The sequence below is a fragment of the Delphinus delphis genome, chromosome 11 (assembly GCF_949987515.2).
Source record: "Delphinus delphis chromosome 11, mDelDel1.2, whole genome shotgun sequence".
In the NCBI taxonomy this organism is placed as follows: domain Eukaryota; kingdom Metazoa; phylum Chordata; class Mammalia; order Artiodactyla; family Delphinidae; genus Delphinus; species Delphinus delphis.
The window spans coordinates 4,382,344-4,405,311 of NC_082693.1; the positions used below are offsets into that span (position 1 = coordinate 4,382,344).

The 22,968-nt window shown below is 52.3% G+C and overlaps 1 protein-coding gene and 1 pseudogene across 1 annotated transcript in view; both read left to right on the forward strand.

The window, feature by feature from the left end:
- PRMT8 (protein arginine methyltransferase 8) overlaps positions 1–22,968 on the forward strand; it is an 80,889-nt gene that overhangs the window by 33,871 nt on the left and 24,050 nt on the right. Inside the window, exons 4-5 of the mRNA XM_060024132.1 lie at positions 8,200–8,355; positions 10,414–10,477. Coding sequence (XP_059880115.1) covers positions 8,200–8,355; positions 10,414–10,477 — 220 coding nt within the window. The remainder of the gene's footprint in view (positions 1–8,199; positions 8,356–10,413; positions 10,478–22,968) is intronic.
- On the forward strand, positions 11,770–21,786 carry LOC132434193 (forkhead box protein R1 pseudogene; annotated as a pseudogene).

The window sequence follows — 22,968 nt, forward strand, 5'->3', positions numbered from 1 at the left end:
AGCATTAATTAGGCCTGGGGCCTGCAGGGGAGGGGCTGGGCCCTGTGTTTAGTTCTGGGGGCCTGGCCCAGGGGGGCCTGTGCAGCTGAGGCTGCAGCTTTCGGTGACTTCCACCGGGGTGGGGTTGCGATGGTGCACGGAGCCCAGTCCTAGGCCTGAGAGGTGAGAAGGTCTGGGAGGGAGGAAGGGTGCTTTCAAGAGCTTCCCTCCTCAAGACCCTGCCTCTAATTAAAGGACAGTCCTGTGTCCTTCGGCACCTGTCTCAGAGCAGATTGCTGGGAAGAGACAGCAGTTCCAGGGATCCTAAAATGCCCCCCTTGGGCCTGCCTGGACCCCCATTAGGGACCAGCCGAAGGCAGTGTGCCCCTCCCACCCGCCCTCCCGTCCTCAGGCCCCAGCCCCGCAGAGCCCCCTCCCATTGATTCCTCCCACCCCTCCCTGCAGCACACGTAGGCACCTAGGATGTGCCCTCCGGTGCTGTTACATCTCTATGATTCCTTCAGGACGGGGCCCCCCGGCGCTCCGCACACTGTCTGGTTTGTCTGGGTTTGATGAAACAGCAGCTCAGCTCATCACTCAGGCACTGCCTGGTCCCCGCGAAGGCCGGGCATCCGAAGGGTCTGATCTCCACTGGGAGAAGATACCCAGGGTCACCAGATACATATAGTATGTACCAGGCTCCCTCCATTTCATGCATTGCTAGAAAAATCAGACCTGTTCCTGCACATACACAAACACAGTGCAGACTGAGCTAATGAACTTGGAGTAAAGGATCTTCAGGTCACCATCTCATTTCTCTCCTTAGTAACCTGTCCGAGAATAGGTTTAGCAGCCCTTCGCACTGGGAAGTACTTCTGATCACCCAGCTTAAATCCTTCTTGCTGCTGCTGGGGGCCAGGCCTAGATCCTGGCTCCTGGGGAAAGGCACAGGTCTTTAATGCCGGGGCAGCTAGCTGACCTCCCTTCATCCCTGAGCTTCCCCTCCGGCCTGTTTGGGCTCCACGATCATCTGCTGTAAAAGGAGGTGAGGGCAAGTAGATGGCCTCCTACCGTCGTTCTCTGCAGACAGGGCCTGTTCGTTTCTCGTTGTCAAACACAAGGGATCTCCTTTCCGTGCCAGACGGCTCGTGGCGATGCCTTTGCTTCCGCAGTCTGGACAAGACCCACGTCTCGCCGTCCCATCCGGAGCCGAGCTGGCCCTTTGGCAGCCTTTTCCCGTCATTAACAAGATGCTCACACGGGCGGGCAGCGGCACTGCCAGCTCGCTGATTAACGGTGATCGGTGAGTGTTTGGGAAACATGGTGCAGGCTGGATAGGGGTGATTTAGTCTATAAATGCAAACAAGAAGTACCGAGTGGCAGGGGGACAGTGCAGGGAGCTGGAGAGCACAGCAGGAGGTGCTTCTGGACGCTTTTCTTCTTGCATCCCATGGCCTCTCCTGAGATGACTCCGTGCTCAGCCTCCGGAGGCCAGGGGCCTGTGCATTCCAGACCAGGGCCTCTGTGACAAGAAAGGAGTCCTGGACAGGAGCAGATGTGACAGATGTGTCCTTGTGCACAGAGGGGAGCGGCCCAGCCCCATGGCCTCTGAGATCCTAGCTCTGAATTCTCGGCATCTTGAACGGTCAGCCTTGGGCATGGGGCCTCAGCTGCCAGAAGAATCCGCCCCAGTGGGGCCCTGTTCCCAGCCCCCCAGCCCTGGGCGCTGAGCCCACTCCTGGCCAGCTATCTTCTTTTCACAATCTTACTGCAAGGTTTTTGGAAATAGATTCTTCAGGGCCTCATTTCCCAGCAATTAGTCAATGTGTTGCCATGTGTTCAGTGGGCAGCAGATAAAGTCACCCACAGCTGGGGGTGGGAATTGTTGTCACTGAAGAGTGGCATGCTCCTGGCTGAATGTCTGGAGACGTCTTTGGGCTATTCTCCTTCAGGGGTGATTAAAGCAGGGGTGCAGGAAGGGTGGGGGAGACTGTTTCTTTGAACGAGGTGAGTAGGGGAAGCCTTGCTAAGCCACAACTTCTCCACCGCCCCCAGAACGTGTGCCTTCGGAACGAACTCCTGTGGACTGGAGCCATAAAGAAGGGAAAGGGGGGCCGAAGAAGTGATGAAAGATAATGAATTAAAGGGGGCCCCTTGGGGGGATCCCTTTTAGCAGCAACAGGACCTGCAGAGATACTGGGCCAACCTCATTCCATCAGGAAAGGCAGTGAGAACTTTGGACGACGAGTATGATTGAGAGATTTCTGAACCTTTGTCATTATTCTGCCTCCGTTCCTTACTCACCCTCAACAATTTCTTCACAGAGATGAAAAGGTCACAGTTTTCACAAAGAGCAAGAGCTAGCACTTTTGTAACACTAACTCTACCTATTGAGTCATGACAACAGCCCTATGAAATAGCTTCTCTTTTTACCCCATTCTCCAGATGAAGAGATTGAGAACCGGAATGCTAAATGATGTTCTGGGCTGGCCGGAGAGCTCAAAAACTTTGGAGCTATGATTCGTGTGCAGGAGTTGGGATCTGTCTTACAGAGCACCAATTTCACACCGTGCCCTGTGCCTGGTTCTAGGGATACCGTCTTGCAGTCTTGTGGTCTCACAGTTCCGAGGCCTTGTCCTTTTGATGTCGAGCAGTCTTGCAGTGTTTGGTTCCAGAGAGCTTCTGGAGGGAGAGGCTGAGCTCACTTTCGAAGTAGTTAAGAGTCAGACATGAACTCAATTTAACCAAACCCTCACCTTATTCAGTTTCTAATATGACCAAAGACATAAGCCTTGGGGCAACACAGGAGGTAGTGCTGGGCTGAAAAGCAAATACAAATGTTTTTAGCCCCTGTGGGGCCCTAGGCCCTGATACAGGAATTAAAGTCCCGCATCCCAACCTACTCAACTCCTAAACCTGCTCAGCCCCTGATTGGATTGAACTGACCAGCCCATGATTCTAGCTGCCTAACAAAAGAAAGGCTATTCCCTCCTGGAAAAAGAACAACAACAAACTAACTTCACTACTATTCATCCTTGGACACCATCTATGGCATAAAATAAAAATGATAAGACCTGTGAAGAAACAAGAGAATTTGGTTCATAGTCAAGGGAAAAATCAGTCAATAGAAACAGATCTATAGACAGCCCAGGTGTTGGAATGATTAAATAAAGATTTGTAAATAACTATAATAAATACGATTTCAAAAAATTTCTAGGAGGAGATGGATATAATAGGTGAAATTGAAGTCCTACAACTGAAAAATGCAATAGCTAAACCAAATATTCGCTGGATGGGATTAATCACAGATAGGACACACAGAAGAAAATATCTATGACCACGAGGACAGGGAAAGAGAAATCATTGAAACTGAAGAATAGAGAGAAAAAAATTGACAAGTGAACAGAGCCTCAGTGACTTTGGGGACAGAATTAAGTGGTAAAACATGTGAGTAATTGGAATTCCAGAGGAGAAGAGAAAGAATGGGACAGAAAAAAATGTTTGAAGAAATACAGAGGATAAATGTCTAAAATTGACAAAACAAACAAACAAGACCCCAGCAACTCTCTGGATTGATTTGCTCAAACAATGAGTCCACATCTGAAACAGCCTCTGCGGTTGTGGTCAGCACTTGATCACGTTTACAATGATCCGTAGCCATTCTCCAAGCTCCATCTCTCTTCCGCACAGGCCAAATCGGCAAATTGGATGTGGATGTGGGTTTCCTGGAATTAGTCCCCTGGATTGATGGGTCTCATGGAGCTAGTGTTCCAATAGTTCAGAGCCAGTGTCCAACTATCCTCAAAAATCTGTTTATTTTCCTTTCTCCAATGCACACATGCTGGTAAATGCCTGCAGGTCATCTTGGGGAAGACTTGGAGAAAGATTAACAGTACACATTTTTGTCAACATAACAGGGTTTCTCCTCATGTGACATGGCCTCCCCTTCGTTTAAGGGCTCCTACATCTATAAATTGGCTCAGGTCTGGGAATCCACGGAGGGGCCATGACTCCCTGTTTCGGTGGTTCAAGCCTGACTTCCATTCATGAGACGTATAACTTTTCTGCTTAAACAGATCAAGTAAGAATTTAGTGTGTTTTCCGCTGTTTGTTTCCTAGAGGTACTTTAATGAACTGGCCAGCACCGTAGGTCTTGGTGAGCCCAACTGCCCTGTACTGCTTTGGCTCTCCTCTCCTTTACAGTAGCCATGCCCACCTCATCTTTGGCGATTACACACTACAATTTGGTCCCCGATACCCCAAGATCCTAGCTGGATATTGTTCCCGTGGCAACTAGGAATCTCAGTTCCCAGTGTAATCTCTGATCTATAGAGAAGGGCACACAGAGCTCTTCAAGGCTACTGGACTTCCCTCATACACTTCTTCCTCACAGCTGCGGTGAGAGGTCTGTTCTCTGGCATTGCTGAGCGAGTCTCATGTGACAGATGGATTTTAACATTCCAGTCTCCTGAAGTCTTTGGATGCCTTCCTCTTCAGCAGATCAAGGAAGTTCTGGCGTTTCCACTTCATTTAGTGTAGACTAACTTTTGGTCCATGTTTCAGTCAATCAACCATGCCAACTGTTAGAGGCATTCCAAGACCCTGGAGGTAAAACAGTGAATCCACAATCTGCTTAGTGGACCTATGTCAATAGACTTGGCTCAATCCAACTTTATGTTCCCTCCATCTTGATCCCTCACCCTTACTATACATCCCCACATCTATTCCCTATATTTCAATCTATATGTTAGAAGTATCATGCAGTTCTTTTGGTGTGTATCACACCTCCTCATGGATCACTCTTTGTGCCTTGTTCTTTGGGGTCTGCGTGGAGTCAAATCCAGTTATAGGGTTTTTGGGGATGGGTCCTGAGGAGTATTAACATTACCTGGCTAGCAACGACCTCAAAGGACACCAGTACGACTCTTCAGGAAAAGGAAAATGAACTTTCTTGGGCACGGGTAGAAGGTGTTTCTACTAGCAGAGAATACGGTAATTTAGGGACTTGAGGTCCCAGCTTCATCAGAATCTGCCTGTATGTTCCTATTCCAATTTTCAGGACCCTATTCTTTCCCAACAGATGACTCAACTTTAACAAAAGAGGCCTTGCAAGGATGGGAATTCAATTTGTGTTGTAATTCAGGCAGGATTAGACTTTGGCTTTGGTTTTCAGAAATCTTGACCCTGCAAGAAAATAAGGTTTTTGTTCCTTTCTTTTATTTTCTTCCTTTTCTTTTCTTTTTTTCCCCAGAAGTCATAGAAGTTTTCAGGTGCTATATGAAGGCCTTGAGCTGGGAATTTAAATCCCTGAGCTCATCATTTTCTTTTTCTAAGTTTTCTAGCACAATTAGCAATGACCAAACCAACAAATCCACCCCATTACATTCCTTACTTTGACTAAAATGTTCTAAGGTGGCAAATACTTGGTCATCCGGAGTCTTGCCTTCTGTAGGAACTTTGACACCAGTGTCTAAGGCTAAAACTTGAGTAACTCTTTTGCCATTTCACCAGTGCCCTCTTCACCAATGGCAATAGACTTCTTAGTGCCTTTAAATCTAATCAGATCAGAAAACCAATTCCAGAAAACTCAGAACCAATTCAGAGAACCCATTCTTAGATTCTGCTCCATAGGAGCTATTCTTGGTATGAAATTTTGTATCGGTCGGGGCTCAACCATGGAAGCATCTGTATAAGTTCAGTTCAGGATTGCAGGGAATTGGCTCAGCAATTGTGTAAGGTTGTTGTCTCCATGTCTGGTGCTGAAGCTTGAAGTAGGTAGGTTGCAGGGTAGGTAACCAGGAAAGGACTATGAATGCAAACTAAGGGGAGATCGGGAGTAGCTACAACTCATAAGCACAAGCTTGGCCCCTATGAGGACGGGCTGAGACACACATCCATTCTATTGCCTTTGACCTTGGTGGGGAGCATATCCTATAGAGGCTGGAGTGTTTCACCTTGGAGCTAAACACACACACACCTGGCTCAGGAGTCAGAGAGGCTGAAGGCAAGGGTAGAGCAATTGTAAGCCCAGCTGCTGCTTCGTGCCAACAAGGTGGACCAACCCATCAGCAGTGACAAACGTGAACTACAAAATGCTTCCTTGGTATCTTCTGAATCTCGTGGGAATCTCCCTCATGAACCACCTTGACTAGAGACATAGTAGAAAGACAATTCTGGGAAATATAGCTCCACCTGGTAAGGTGACTGATGACAAAGCCATCACACACGTGTGCACAGAGCTTCAAAAACATGAAGCAACATCTCCAGAGCTAGAGGGAGAAAAATACATCCCACTGTTGAAGATTTTTGAACACTTCTTTCTTGGTGATTGAGAGAACAGATACACACACAATAAACAGTAAGGATGTAGAAAATCTGAACAACACCATCAAACAACCCAGCGTAGTAGGTATTTATACAACATTGCATCCCCGGAGCACAGAATATACATTTTCTTTTTAAGTGCACATGGGAACATTCACTGAGATAGATCATATGCTGGCCCATAAACACATCTCAGTTAAGTTTCAAAAGACTGAAATCATTAGAGTATGCTTTTTTGGTCATAATGGAATTAATTTAGAAACCAGTAAACAGTAAATTATCTAGAAAATCTCCAAATATTTGGAAATCAGGCAACAACTGAGAACAGGGTCAGAAATCACAAGAGAAATTAGAAAATATTCTCAACTGAATGATAGTGAAAGCACAGAGCTATGGAGCTGATGTTTGTGTGCCCCTCCCCCCACCCCCTGCACCAAGACTCATGTGTTGAAATCCTAACTCCCCATGTGATGGTGTTAGAAGGTGAGGCTTTGGGGAGGTAATTAGGTGATGAGGGTGGAGCCTTTGTGAATGGCGTTAATGCCCTTATAAGAGGCCTTGCTTCCTTGCTCTGCTCTCCATCATGTGAGGATACAAGGAGAAGGCAAACCAGGAAGTAAGTCCTCACCAGACACTGGATCTGCTGGCGCCTTGATCTTGGACTTCCCATTCTCCAGAACTGCCAGACATACACGTTTAAGTCACCCACTCTATGGTAATTTGTTATAGCAACTGAAGTGACTAAGACATACAACATATGAGAATTTGTGGAATGCAGTTAAAGCAATCTTTAGAGGGAAATTTATAGCTTTTTAAAAATATTTATTTATTTTTGGCTGCATTGGGTCTTCGTTGCTACGTGCGGGCTTTCTCTAGTTGCGGCGAGCGGGGGCTACTCTTCATTGCGGTGCACGGGCTTCTCATCGCAGTGGCTTTTCTTGTTGCAGAGCATGGGCTCTAGCACGCGGACTTCAGTAGTTGTGGCGAGTGGGCTCAGCAGTTGTGGCTTGCAGGCTCTAGAGTGTAGGCTCAGTAGTTGTGATGCACGGGCCTAGTTGCTTCGCGGCATGTAGGATCTTCCCGGACCAGGGCTCGAACCTGTGTCCCCTGCACTGGCAGGCGGATTCTTAACCACTGTGCCACCAGGGAAGTCCCCTCCTGTGATGCTCTTAATGACACTCTGAAGTGGACACTGCAGTCCCCTTAAGGGAGGCACAGAGAGGATAAGTAACCTGCCTGAAGCCACACAGGCAGGCAGCATCAGAGCCAGGATGCAGACCCCGGCTGTCGCCTCCCTCTTACCAACCTCTTGCACCTCCTCTCTGGCTGCCAGAACAGGCGCTGCCAGCCCCGGCATTGAGGCTGACGTGGCGTGGGTGCCGCGTGTTTGGGAGCCCCTCGGGTTCACCACCTAGTGAGAGGCCCGTGTACCACAAAAAACAAAACAAAACAAAACAAAAAAAACCAAGCAAATAGAAAAAGTACACACACACACACACACACACACACACACACACAGCCTCCTTTAATAACCTGTTTCACGACAATTCTCTCACGATGGCAGAAAGTTCTGCTTCAGGTCTAACTTAAATCTCTCATGCTGTGTTTGTATTGCTCCTTTCTTTGGGTTTTTGTTAAGTTGGAGCTTTCCCAGGTCTGGACGTGAGTTTCTCCTTTAATGGCACAAGGCGCTCTTTCGCCTTGTAAGGGGCAGAGTTTTAGGACGTCGTGTGTACTGATGTGGGGAGCCCCTGGCACAGCTACTCTTCCGTGGCTCTGCCCCGTGACAGAACTGAGGTCCCTGAGGAATTCGTCGGGACAGCCCTGGGCCCATGACCTGACAGGTGTGCGCCCAGGTGCCCTGAATACATCAGCTCTACCTTTCCTTCCATACAGGAGATGCTGAAGGACGAGGTGCGGACGCTCACCTACCGGAATTCCATGTATCACAACAAGCACGTGTTCAAGGACAAGGTCGTACTGGACGTGGGCAGCGGCACTGGGATCCTCTCCATGTTTGCTGCCAAAGCAGGGGCCAAGAAGGTGTTTGGGGTGAGCATGCCACTCCCTCCACTGGCCTCTGCGGGGACGCTTCCTTGCTGGGGTCACACCCTCCAGATGCAAGTCAGACATAGCTCTCAGGAGGTGGGCAAGCTCCCGGGCTCCCTGTCACCTGGGCATTGCTCCTGGCCTTGTCCCGGAGTAGCTGACATTTGTGGGGGACTTTTGACTTTTCTGAAACCATTTTGGTGTCATCAGTACCTTAGAGTCCTTAGCCCTACTGTGGGCTGTGGTGGCAGGGCAGGGTGGCTACACCTGTGAGCTGTGGTTGGAATCTCCACTATTCCACTCCCGAGAAGCGTGATCTGGACAATTCACTTCTCTTCTGTACCTCGGTTTCCCCATCTGTAAAATGGGCATAATTCCAGTCCCTCGCCCACAGGGTGACTGTGAGGAGTGAGTGATTTTTATACGTAAGCCCAGTGCTTAGAAACGCACCTGGCGTAAGTCAAGTGCTCAGTATTTATTAGTATAGTCGGGGCCCTAGGTGGTAACAAGACGGTCTTCTCTCTCTGTTCTTTAAAGGCAAGTTGGTAGATTTAATTCTGCTGTTCTGGCCGCTGTTGCCTCTCCAGCTAGAGGTGGTCGTGGTGGACCTTCTGGGAAGGCTCCCGCAGTGCAGCTGCACACAGCCTGAGGACGGGGGGCTGGGAGGCTCCGGAGCTGGGAAGAAACTGAAAAAGAAGAGCTCTGAGCTTCCGACTGACATTTGAAAAATGCAGTGGGTCTAGGGCTGGAAAATGGGAATTCATCTTGATCAAAATTCAAGGCACACTGCAGTCAAACAACACGCAGCCCGTGCACAGGACAGCCCAGCGCAGAGGCTGGCGGGGAGCTTTCAGTGGGCTTCGTTAGCTCGGTCATCCCGCAGCCTGTCCTGGGACCCCCCTGGCTCCCGGTTGACTAGAGCCCTCCAAGTCCCCGTGTCCCCCCATCAGTGCCTGTCCCTAAGCCCCGGCAGGAACAGCATCCTCCTCCATGCCTGACCCGGAAGGTCCAGGGCCCTGGCTGGAGGGGGTCTCTGGGACCCCTGACCTGTCTCAAGACACCTCTGTTGTAGCCTTGACCGGGAAAGCTATGATGTACTCACCTGAGGTGCGTGTTGAGGGTACGGGTCCAGCCCGGACGCCCAAGGTCAAGTCCTTCACGGTACTGTCCCTCCCCACCGGCCAGCCTTCCTTCCTTCACAGGGCCTCCCCTCCAGGATGGGGGCTTCTGGCCAAGGGACCGACTCCCCTTCCAAGGCACTCACAGAGCCTCAGGGCAGGACGTACACCCCCTGTAACGCCCCGCCCTCCCTCCCAGGGTGTCTCTGAGGCCCCAGCTCAGCTCCGGAATGGGACGGGAGCCCAGGGCTGAGCCAGGCTAGGCAGGGCTGCCCGTCCTTCTCTTCCAGGTGCGGGGTTCCCTCTGTTTCCAGCAACCTGGCCTCCCCGCCTGGCCCAGGCCTCCTAACCCCGGGCTGGGGCTTGGTCTGTTCGCACAAGGTCCTGCTCTCAGCGCATGGTCAGCGAATTTCTCAAGTACCTTGGCCCTTTGCTTAGGAGATCTGGGGAGCCTGGAAAGACTTCTAGATTCAAAAGAACCAGTTCTTTCAAAGGTGGAGACTGCAGAAGGGATGAGAGTTAACAGGCGTCTGCCCGTGGGGTGGGGAAGGATCTTAAGACGCCCGGAGGCCCTGGACCGTGCCGTTTAACCAGGGAGGGCTGAGGGTGGGAGGATGACCTCAGGGAGGCTCACAGCCACTCTGGGGGTCTCTGCCTCCCACCTCCTCTCCCGGGAGGGCAGTGACTGTGCCAGGAGAGTGAGGCCTGCCAGCCCCTCCCAGATCTCCCAGCTCAGAGACTGGGCCCTCCATGGTGGGGCAAAGGCAGACCAGCGGAAGAGCCCGTGAGTCGGGAGGGCCGCGGGTTAGGTTTTCATCTGCCACGAAGTAGCCGTGCAGCTGTGGGCAGGCCACCTCACCCCTCCAGACCTCTGCCCCTCCGTCTGTTACACTGGCCCTGGACATACGGTGATTCTTTCTCCTTTGCTCTGTGTCCTTTCTAGATTGAATGCTCCAGTATTTCTGACTATTCAGAGAAGATCATTAAGGCCAACCACTTGGACAACAGTAAGACTTACCTCTGCGTGCTTTCCCGTGGATGGAAGGGGGTGAGGGGACTTGTACTTTCTTGTCTGGGTGGCAGAGACTGACATAAGAGCGCTTGGCCTTGGAAACGTGGAGGCCAGCTGAGGCCCTGTTAGCAGGACTGTGCCCACGGGGCTCCGAGGGTCGCATTCCCTGCCAGGTCGGCCAAGGGCGCGTCTGTCCCAGCGCAGCCTCCAGTGAGCCCAGCCTGAGGCTACAGCCTTCATTTCCAAGCCCTCTGCCTGGCCCCCAGCTGTAGGCATCTGTTGAGTTTTGCAAAATGGCAACCATTCCTCCACCTCTTCTCTCTCCACGAACCCTAGCCCCACCTCTCTTGACACCCACCTAGTGGCGTCCCCCGAGACCCCAGGCTCTTCCTTTGGAGAGATGCAGTCCTCTCACGCCACAGCCCCTGCCGCCGATGGGGCTGTCTTGGCGAGTAGGTTGCCCTCGGGAGCGGGACCTTCTTGCAGCTGGAGTCTGAGTATAAAGATATGTGCGTTCCCTTCCCTTCCTCTCCTCACTCCCTTCCCATGTGTTCGTGACATCCCCGGCCCCTCCCTCTGGGACCCGTCCTGAACACACTCACCCCCGCAAGCGTCCCCGATCAGAAGAGTTTCTGTATCTCCCATCAGTCAGCGGGATGGGATTTAGTCCCCAGGCCCTGTGCTGAGCGGGGCCACGTCACTCATTTCCTAGTTTATAAACTAGGAAAACAAGGTCGGACTTTCCTCCTAAGGATGATGAAGACTTTTTGAAGGATTTTAAGCAGCGGAGGAGCATTCTCTATGGTGAATGGGTTGGGATAGGCTGTAGGCATCAGTGTGCGCGTAGAAACTACTTCATAGCCCCGGGGCCGGGGTTGGGGGGGCGGCTAGGCCTCTTGTGTGGCCAGGGTGGCAGCCGTGGAGGTGGGAAAAAGTGACCTCTTGGGCGATGCTGGGAAATAGAGGCCAGAGGACCCGCTGACGGACTGCCTGGGGCAAGAGAAACAAGACGGGAGCAGGGCTGGCTTTTTGCCTTGAGTAAGAGTGGCTGGTGGAATGTTGAGTGATAGGTGGAAGAAATCAAGGGTTTTCCTTAGCATGCGTTGGGTTTGCGATCCCTGGGGAGGTGCAGGTGGACATGTAGAGTGAGACTCGGAGATGAAGCTGGAGTTCCAGGGAGGGTCAGGCTCTGTGCTTGGGGGTCTTCAGCGTATAGATGTTATTTAAAGCCCCAGAACAAGTTCCCTCAAGGATAATGTAGAGATACAGGAGAGGAATGGGCCAAAGATGGAGCTCCTGCGCATTTCAACATTTGACGGTCAAGCAGAGGAGAAGAGGCCGCAAGAGGCAGAGAAGACACAGTCAGTGAGGTCAATGGACCTTCGGGAAAGAGGAGTAAAGGAGGAGGATGCCCACGGATCAAGTAAGATAAGAACAGAGACGTGACCGTTGAACGATTGTGACGATGGAGGATATTGGGGTTCTTAACAGGCACAGACTGGATGGAGGGTGGGGATGGAAGTCCAGGTAAAGTTGGTTAAGGAGAGACTGGGAAGGAAGGGCTATAAATAACTCCTTTTGCTGTGATGGGGGAACAGAAAAACGGAACTGTAGCGACAGGGAGAGGTGAGACCAAGGAAGGGAGTTGGTTTTTAAGGATAGGAGATATGGAAACATGTGAACAATCCCGCTGTCCTGTAGATAGACAGAAAAAATTGCAGATTTGGGAAAAAGTAAATTCAGAAGCAAGGACTTTCAGTAGGTAAGAGGGGGTGGGATCCAGAGCACAGGTGGAGGAGTGGGTCTTCTTCTTGGAGAAGGGACAGCTTAGCCACGGTAACAGAGGGGACGTGGGGAGTGTGGGTCCGATGGAGGTGGGCTGCTGGAGGGAAGCCCCGATTTGTTGCTTCCGTTTTCTCAAGGAAGAAAGAGGCCGTCGCTGGCGCGGGAGACGGGGAAGGGAGGGTGTGAGGGTTTTGGAGGGAGATGAGAAGTGATGGGACGGTCTTGCAGAGGGAGGGAGGGAGGGCTGGTGCGGGGGAGGGTCAGCGCCCGCTGGAGATGGGCGGACACAGACCTGCAGGGGCCCCGACCTCCCTGGTGTGCGGCTGTTCCCAACCACGTCCAGCAGCCCCGGTCGGAGCGGAGGGGAGGGCCAGCTGGATCTGGGCGCCGCTGGGGACACAGTGGAGGGAGGGAGGAGCCAGTGGTTGATCACAGTAATGGACCACGGAGTCTAAGCTGGGGGACGAGGGAACGAGGGAGTGAGGGGCGGTGGTGGGCAAGTGGAGGGGGCCGTGAAGAGTCCAGGCGTCCTTCCAGCCTGGGTAGGGGAAACGTGGCTCACATCCCCTCACCCCGCCCTCCGGGTTGGTGTCCAATCTCGCTTGTTTGGGGGAGCAAGGTGTCTCTGCACACTCGTTGGGAAAGTCCTTGACCCGGGCAGAAGGGACAGAGAGGGTTCCTCTCGACTTGCCTACGAACGATGGAGAAAGAAAACCGGCCAATTCTTTCTCTACAAGGGAGACGGAGCCTGGCGTCCTCGTGTTTTCATCTGACCTCCCTCCCCCAACTCTGAGAAATACGGCAAGTGTTTCTCCCCACTTGAGAGGTGTGGAGACTGAGGTTAGGAGATGTGGGGCAGAGCCTCTGCTCTCGGCTGCCGTTCCTGTGCTCTTTCCCAAAGTGTGTTTAGTTTGACGAGGAAGCACTGGGAGCGCCTGCCGGTCCTGAACGGGAAAGTCCAAGCCTCTTAGGACGGGAGGGTGTGTGCAAGTACCTGTGGGACCAGATTCCTCTCCGAATTACTGAGTCTCAACCCGGGGGGCCCCCAGGAGCCTCCAAAGAATATTTGGACCCTCCCCTGCCTCTGCCCTTGTTTCACTGCACAGTGATTCCTGCCCTCGGGGGTCTGTCCAACCCCCTTGCCCTGTATCTGTCTCTCTCGCTTCCAGCTTTTGGGGTCTGGTGGGCCAGCCTCCCTGGCTCACCGCGGTCCTCTGCAGAGGGTGATGGCCCTGCCACCACAGCAGAGTGGGGACGGGCGCCCAAATGGGAGGAATCCCTGGCCTTCGGGAGGGGAGGGGCAGCATCCTCAGAGGCCCCTCTGGCTCACAGCTCGAGGTCCCTCCTGCCCTCCCCTGCCTCCAACTCTTGTAATGTTTTTATTCCCCTTCCTTTTTCTCTTTCCTCCTTTTCCTCTTATTTCTTTAAACCTTCGGAATATCCCAGCTTACAGAAAAGGGGCAAATACAGCTGTTTTTCCTCTGAGTCTTGGAGCAGCTGTTGACACGATGCCCTGTCGCCCCTAAGCGTGTTAGTGCGTGTTTCCTACGAACAAGGGCACTTCCTACGTAGCCACGCGCAACCATCCCAATCGGGAGGCCAGCTTCCACCACCGTCATGGTCTTGTGCTCAGGCTCCATCTGAGGTGGGCTTTTGACGCAATAGCATCCTTCTCGGCAAGAGGACTCGGCTCTGACCCGCCCACTGCACTTTGTTGTCCTGTCCTGGTTTCCTTCAAGCTGGAACTGTCAGACTCCCATTAACCTTCGTGGCCTTGATGCTTGACAACCACAGGCCAGTGTTCTGTGGGATGTCACTCAGTTTGGAGACGTGGGACACCTCCTCACGGCTGGATTCAGGTCACCCGTCCTGGAGGGATGCCTCGGATGGGATGCTGCGTCCTCACGACATCCTGGGTGGCGTCCCCGCGGTGTAGATGTGTCCTGTTGCGACAGCATCTGCCTGGATCCCTGGCCTGGGTTATGTCCGCCAGCCGTCTCCCCGTTCATTAGTGATTAGTAAGGTTTTCTGGGAGAGGTACTTTGAACCGTGGAAATACGTCCTTCCTCCCCGTTAATTGCCTGTCTTATTCAATCGGTCATCACTGTTGGTGTCCGTACTTCATCTGATGCTCAAATTCTCCCTGACTTGGTTCCTGGGAGCAACCTGGAGCTGCCTCTATGTCCTGTCCACGTAACCCCTTCACTTCGCGTGAGCTTCCTTATCTTGTGGGACAACTGTTCCAGGCCCATCTCGTACTTTCCACGTCTCTGTTCTAGAATCAGCCATTTCTCTGCGGAGTCTTGAATCCCCTCAGTGGACGATGGCTTTTAGAAATGAGGACACGGGGCTAGGTGTGTGCATTGATTTTAGGGTGTCGAGGCTCCCAGACTGTCTCCGTGGGAAGAACTTGCGTGTGTGCTCACACGTGCTCACGTCTGTGGTGTCACGTACGTGGACATGCATTGATGTGATGCATGTTTCCGCATCTATGCACGTTGTCCAGGACGCCTTCATGTGAGACCCCTGCTTCTAATTCAGCACCTCGGGGTTTCCTCTCATCTTTCCCCCTTTTCCATGTGATTCCGTCCTCTGACAGTGAAGCCCTGGCTGTCATCCTTCTTAATGTGTTTACATACTGGGTCAGCCCCCGTGTGTAAACAGTCGCCCACTGTCACCACCTCCTGCCCACGCACCTGCCACCCTGTGCTGGGCTCTGACCCCCATGCTGGGCAGCCCCCCAGTATGACCACCTCGTCTCTGGGCTCAGGCTCCGGTGGGTGCAGCCAGGCGGCCTCTGCGCACAGCCCCCCCCGCCCCCCGCCAGCCAGGTCCCTCCGAGGGGCCTCAGATACCCCCTGGCCTGTCGTGTGCTAGTGGCGTCTGGTTTGCTCAGCCCGCCTCATGGCCCCGGAGGGAATCATTCCCTGCTCTGTAGTTTGATGGCTCACACTTGATCCTGTGCCCGGGAGGTGACGGCCCAGGAGGGACAAAGTGTTGTCCCAGGTGAATAGCCACCCCCGTGCCCCGTGCCTGTCCTACTCCTCACACGGTCCTGGGGGCCTTTTCAAGGCAAAGCCGCCTCTATTTCTTCTTCCCCGGGGGTAGCAACAGGTGGGTGGAGCTGGCGAGGCCCCCGGGGCGCTGTCCTCGGCCCTAGCTCGCTCTGCCTTGGCACGTGTACTAGAAAGAGGACAGCTTGGCTTCCATGGAAATGCTTTTGAAACACTGCAACAGCCAATTTGTGTGGGTCTCGGGAGCGTAGGTGTAGAGACATAAATAACAACCCAGGACATAAAATACCTGCTACCCAGAAGCAATCAATCTCCCTCCCTCTCCACCTCCGTCCGGCTCCCGGGATGGGTTTGTTCCCAGCAGACGCACACCTCCACGCAGCCACCTGCGGACGTGCAGCCTTCACGTGGCTCCTGCCACCGAGAGGCCCGCACACGTGCCCAGACTATCCTCTTGCACTTCAGCACCGACAGCTCCCGTTTCCTCTGTTTCCCTGCCCAGGAGACCAGTGGGCTGCCGGGATGCTTAGGATGCGGATTCGTTTGTGAAAAGTGACAGAGGAGCTCAGGGACAGACACGTCTCTCCTTCTGCCCTGGAGCGTCAATGCCATGGACGGAGAGGCCTGAGAGGAGCACGATGCGCAGAGAGGCCGCAGGAAGGGCTCCGTCATGGCTCCCCACGGAGGAGGCACCTCCATGCACAGCTTGCAGGGCTCCTGGGGAATAGATATCACACACGTGAGGCGCCGCGTACCACAGCATGAACTGTAGGCCCTTCTTACATAAAGGAAGGACCTTTATGTAGGAAGGACCTACAGTTCTGCACTTGGCTCATTCCTGGCCACTCGCCCCGAGCCTCTTATAGACGATGCTTGAATTCTCCGTTCCTGTGACGTCCCTCCGTGCTTGCAGCCGTCCAGTCCTGGGATGACTCCCCTGATGGGGACCCCACTACAGCCGCCTGGGGCTGTGACTGTTCGAAGCACTTCCTTCCACTGAGGTGGAACCTGCCTTCCTGCAGCCTGACCCATGCTCTGTGTCGTCGCCTGGGGACCGCAGAGAATGAGGGGGACGCCCCTTCACCTGGCAGCCCTTCTCCCACAGATACAGGCGGCACACCCCCGGTTCCCTCACACTTTGCTCTGGTCTCAGCCCCCTTCTCCTCTGCCATGCTTCAGTGTCCCTCTCACCCCGCCCAAGGACCCAGCCAGGCGGCTGGAGGGGCCCAGATGCCTCCCTGCTAACACCTCCAGCCTGCTTAGCAGCTGCGGGGAACGCCGTGCCACACTGGCGCTGAGCGGGCATCAGCCACGATCTGCAATCTACCCTCCCGTGGCTGCCGAGCAGCGGCTCCTAACCTGCGTCCGGTCCGTGGATGTTTTGCATCCAGACTGAGAATCACACTTTACATTCACATCCAACCTCACGTTGTTAGATTTGGTCCTTCCTTACAAGCTACTTGGAGTCCCCAGAGCCTTACTCTTTGGGGGTCACCGTTCTCTGCGTGGTGTCATCTACGCGCTGATAGGAGCCCTGGGGGAGCGGGGCAGCTCCCCTGGGCTGGTCTGGTTCAGCTCTGAATCAGCACCTTTGAATACAGTCGGGGAGCAGCTGTGAACCCTCACAATCACTGGTCAGCTTCCCCGCCACAAGGCCGCGGAGGGGCTGCCTTGTCAGACCCCTGTGGAAGGCTGGCGCGGTGATTAAGAGCTCTGGCCGGTTCACACTCAGCTCCGGCAGATCAGCTCATGATCTTGGATACCTGACCTCCTGGGCCTCCGTTTCCGGCTCTGTGAAATGGGAATAACAGCGGTACGGACCACAGAGGGTCCCTGTGAGCCGTACATAATTACCGTATGTAAAACCAGGGCGTGCTGGGGCCCGTAGTTAAATTTTCAGTGAATTTGCGGAACGGATGTGGGCATTTTGGTGGCTTGAAATTGGCCACAGTGGGAGTATTTACACGGAGAAATCAGCAGATGCTACAAATCAGGGCTTCTTTCCTGGAGAGCCCAATGGTTAAGTGTCTCTCAGCACAGCCCTTTGTAAAACACAACAGTGTACGATGTGCAGTTCGCAGCTAATAAATGTTAGCTATTGTTATGATTATTTCATTCATTAACTTGACTAATAGCCCTGTCGAAAGAAGGCAAGAGATTAATCAGATATAAGTGTTTTTAATGAACCTGGACTAGTGGCTCCTGGCAATGGCTGCCTTCCTAACCGATCAGAAGCGGCCCATGAATAATCTCAGGACTGGGTTTTGTGCACCACTCCAGGGGAGGGGGCAGCTGTCAGCCACCCTCTGGGCCCTGCTCCAGGTGCTGTGGAGTTGGCAGGGAACGGAACTGTCTCAGGGAGGGGACAGACAGAAAGCAAGTGGACACACAACATCACAATAGAATTACAAACAGTGATGGTGCTTTGGAAGGACAGGATGGAGTAGTTGAGAAAACTGGGGGTCTGCTTTGGATGGGGTAGTCGCCCAGGCATGCCGGACCCGACTCACACCGCCCGGCGAGAGGTTCTCTCCCGGCCCTGCTTGCGGTGCTATCATGGGTGAGCCGGAATTGGGTGCGGTGGGAGCGTGTACACTGCTGACAGCAGTGGGGAATCGGGTCGTGATTCTGTCCGCTCGCAGATGCAGGACGGGGGTCTCAGGGAGGTTGGTGACGTGTACCAGGCTGCACGACAGGCCAAGATTTGGGCTCCCCTTTTGACGTCCCAAACTCTGCTCCTCTTATCAGACAAATGGAACAATAAAACCAACCACACACGTTCCCGTGAAGATGATCGAGGTAACATAGGTGACATCACTCTGCCAGCTGCTAGTCAAACGCTACTGGTGTTTTATTCTCAGAATTAGGACTAGTTTGAAGATCTTTTGTCTCTGAACTCCGTGCCCTCTTTTGAAAATTGCTTATTCATCCATCTGTTCACTCGGTAAGGATTTCAGTGAGCTGTCAAGGGCTCTGCTCCATCCTGGAACTAGGAAGCTGAAATAGATAACGGAGAGGAGGGGATCAGAGGCTGGAGGTGGGTCAGGCCCTCAGGAGGGGTGTGCAGCCGGTTCTGTGTCGCCCAAATAGGCGTGTGGGTCACGTGGCTTTGGGGCCACGGGGGCGGGGGGGGGTGGCATCGGGGCGCCTCCACGGCCCAGTAACCTGCTCTCCGTCTTAACGCTCACGACTCTCACGCCCACTCTTCTGTGGCACAGGGTCTGCTCTGCGAGCCGGGGAGGGGCCTGAATGGGGACACCATGAACTTTGGGCTCTGTGGGGTCAGCTGGCTCTGGTGGACACAGTAGGGGCCCAAAGGAGATGGGTCTGGGCTGATTTTTTTTTTTTTAAAGTCAAACAAGGGACCAGGAATCAGAATGACTACATTTCTGTAATAATCACTCAAGACAAAAAGAAAAAAGATCCCACTGAAAACAACCCCCCAAAATATCTGGGTGTCTAATTTGAGAACTTGAAGTTACAGGGGAAAAATCTCCCAGGTTAGAGTTCTTGGGTCCCCATCGTACACGTACGTATGACAAATCCTTCTAAAACCTATCAGCCAGGGTCCTGTCACAGCTGGTTGAACAAAATTTCATCATCCTTATGGAATAGAAGCACAGCTCCAGAGGACGACCTCAGTGCCATCCTGAGAACTGACACAGTCTTAATGATGTGGGATCCAGATTGGGAGTGGGCTTCTGCAGCCAGTAGCTAATCAGAGCCTAAATATCGGAGGCCGAGATCCCCCTTGAAAAGGTTGCCATGGAGACGAGATGCCCGGGGCTGCATGTGCCCACACAGGCCTTGGAGACAACCCAGTGCCCTCACTGGGTTGCCATCAACCCCACCACAAGAGGCAGCATTTTGCAGATTGGACACTTACATCGGGGAGTTTCAGTGGTTGCTAGTGGCGACTCTGGAAAGCAGGAAGAATGTCCCTGATGATTCAGGGGGGCGATTGTATTTGGGTCCATAGAGAAAATGTAACCTCTTTTTCAAAAATCAGGATTGAGGAACTGCTGCAATTTAGAGTCAGACTGGACGTGAAGGCACTGCTCCTTCATTGATGTCAGCCGTCTCCACGGGCAAACTTACAGAATGCCTTACACATGCTCAATACATATTTGAAGACTCAAAACATGTTGGAGCTGCAAAGTATCTGAGGGATTTCTAGGTTCAATCTCTCTCCTGTTTTACCCCGATAAGGAAATTGAGGAAAAGAGGGGAGGAGCTATTTGATGGCGGTTACTTGTCAGATGGAACGAGAATATAAGTCGTCTGCCTCCAGGACCCAAGCGTAAGGTTGTGAAGGTTGGGCACTGCACAAAAGCACCTGGACAAGGGGATGAAAGGGGTCTGGAATCCAGGCCGCAGCTGGACTGAAGTGAGGTGTGCATTTTTCCTTTCACAAAGGGCCCATCTACTCAACAAGCCAAGTTGAGGGGGGGTCATGCCTGTTCCCAGAAATATTTGGATGCAGAAGGGTGATAAGAGGACAGAGGTCCAGGCTGTTCAGCATTGTAGGGGGTTAATTGATTCCTTCTGCATTTGGTAGCCAGAAACTGTGATTTTTGCTGTTCTGTGATCCACTGCACCTATGATATATCTTCTATCTATCTATCTATCTATCTATCATCTGTATCTATCGATTGTCTATATCTATCGTCTATCTATCTATCATCTATATCTATCTATCATCTATATCTATCAACTATATCTATCGTCTATATCTATCTATCTCTCTATCATCTATATCTATCATCTATATCTATCGTCTATATCTATCTATCTATCATCTATATCTATCGTCTCTATCTATCATCTATATCTATCTGTTGTCTATATCTATCTCTCTATCATCTATAGCTATCTATCTATCGTCTATATCTATTGTCTATATCTATCTATCTATCATCTATATCTATCATCTATATCTATCGTCTATATCTATCTATCATCTATATCTATCTATCTATCATCTATATCTATCATCTATATCTATCGTCTATATCTATCATCTATATCTATCTATCGTCTATATCTATCTATCATCTATATCTATCTATCATCTATATCTATCATCTGTATCTATCGTCTATATGTGTCTATCGTCTATATCTATCTATCTATCTCCCTACCTATCATCTGTTGCATCCATATAGATCAGGATAACAGCTAGTGGACAGGAGTGCTAGGGCAGAGATCAGGAAGAGCATACACTCTCACTGGGGGGCACCCGAGGAGTATTCTGTACATTCCTGTCTGTTGGACTGGGTTAGAAGTTCTTGTCCACATCTGCTTCCCACGGTCCTATGGAGTCCTGTCTATGGAATCATGGTTGAGCCTTGTCCTAGGCACCCAGAGTGGAGGCCATGGGGCACCAGAGGCAGGAGAAAACATCTTCCTGTGCCTCGGGGAGGTCGTGATTAATGCAGGAGGAGGGACCGACCCGTAGCCCCACAGTCACGTGCAGACATTACAGAAGAGCCTTCAAGAGATGTGCAAAGAGAAAGAAAACACTTTCAAATGTTTACAAAAATAAGACAAATCAGGCTTTGCATGCAAATGATTAGGCAGGTGGATCTGGCATATATCTGCCAGGTCTTTTTCGGAATAAACTAAATTAGGTACTCTGTTTGCATTTTCAAAACTCCCATGCTTTGTCCCCTTGTGAATGTTCCTTCTGCATCCTGGGTCCTGCTCTAGCTTGAGTTCCCGCCCTTGGGTCTCAGCCCCCGAGGAGCAGAGCTTTGACAGCCCCCTCCCCTTCCGAGCCTTTTGGTGAAGACTAGCCCTTCCTACCCTTCCTTCCCAGGGGCAGGGCTTCTGCGCAGGAAGCAGGAGGACCACACAAGCCGGGGAGTGATCAGGGCCAATGTGCCCTCAGCCACCCCCAAAAGAAGAAGACTGCCAAATGCCCAGAGGCCACAGTGGTGGAGTCGCCCTCACTCTCTGGAGACCAGTGTCCCCCTCGGAAGCACTTTGCCTCTTCCCCTGGCAGCTGGGAGCTCACAGAGGAGGAGAAGGCTGAGGGCCAGGATGCCAGCTCCGCTGGGGCTCTCCCGTCCCCTCACAAAAGGGCCCCCCTCCAGCGTCAGAGGCTTCGGCAAGCCAACAGCCAGGAGGGGGGGCTCTGGTCCCGGCCCCTCTCAATTACTTCCACCTAACTGCACTGGCATTAAGAAACGGTTCCCCCTGTGGCCCCAACGTGCAACAGATCTACAGTTTCACTCGACAACATTTCGCCTTTTTCCGGACGGCTCCTGAAGGCTGGAAGAATACCGTGCGTCACGATCTCTGTTTCCGAGACGGCTTTGAGAAAGTGCCGGTCAGCACGCAGGGTGGGACCAGCACACGGCCCCGGTCCTGCCTCTGGAAGCTGACCGACGAGGGACACCGCCGCTTTGCAGAGGAGGCCCGCGCCTTGGACTCCACTCGGCTGGAAAGTATCCAACAGTGCATGAGCCAGCCAGATGTGATGCGCTCCCTCTTCGACCTTTAGTTCCACAAATCAACCATCAGCCCACGCCTTATTAAAGTTATCTTCAGGGAAAAAAAAAAAGAACCCCACTTTGTGCCGGAAGTGCCTGACACCTACTCCTTTCAGAGGGGCCTTATCTGATTAAGCTTTGATTAAACATCACGCCCTGGAGAGCAAATCATCATTAGACACTGCTGATGGGCACCCCGGCACCATCCACTGTGAGGGCGGGGAGTAAAACCGGTGACCTGAGTGCCCTTCGCCATCTAGGAGTCTGTCATCCACATTCGCTTTCAGGAAACTCAGATTCAAGACAGAGGTGGTGGTTGTTTTCTTTTGTTTTTTACTCCTGAGTACAGGCCATTGTTTAGTTTTCCCAGAAAAGCTCAGGCATTGGGTGGTTTTTTCAGAGGATGGCGCAGACAGAGTTTCCTTCCAGAGGAAAGGTTCTGATGGGACCAGCCAACCCATACATCACCCTGTCAATTGCACAGCCAGTGGCATCTAAGATAGCTTTTGCTCTGATCTTTACAGCAGTGAATGCAAAACGAGATTCCCAAACTCTGTGTATGTCTACGTCAAATGATCAAAAACTCAACTGAGAAGTTCCTCCTGCCGTAGAGGGAGGGGTCTTGGAAGGGACTCAGGAGCAGAGGCCATTAGAGAAGGGCCTTTGTCCCGATCTTACCCCCGTCACCTCTCCATCGGCCGGTGCCAGATAATACTTGCCTTCTCTAGAGCCCCAACTGCGAGCCCGCACCTCACCTGTGACATTTCATTACATCAGTACAACCTCCCACTATGTAGATGTCACTTCCCCCGGTTGTTCTCTGGGGAACTGGAGTTCGGTTGGGTCAAGTGACTTGCGGAAAGTCATACAGCTAGTGATGAGAAGATCCAGCACTTAAACCCAGGTTTCCTGAGTGCGGAGCCCATGCTCTTGTCAAAACACCAAATTTCCTTCCTCTCCAGCTCTAGATGGGCACCCCCTGGGGCTCAGCCCGGGCTGTGAACAGATACAAGGGTAGGAGAAGCAGCCTCTCTTCCTGCTGTGGGTTTGAATCATCACGGTAGCCTGACATGGGGTGGGGACTCCGAGAAGTGTGAGAGTCGCTGCTTATCAGACCCGGGCTCTGTTTGCACGGTCATCCTTTAACCCCTCTAAGCCTCAGTTTCCTTAAAGAGGAGAATAAGAATAGAGTG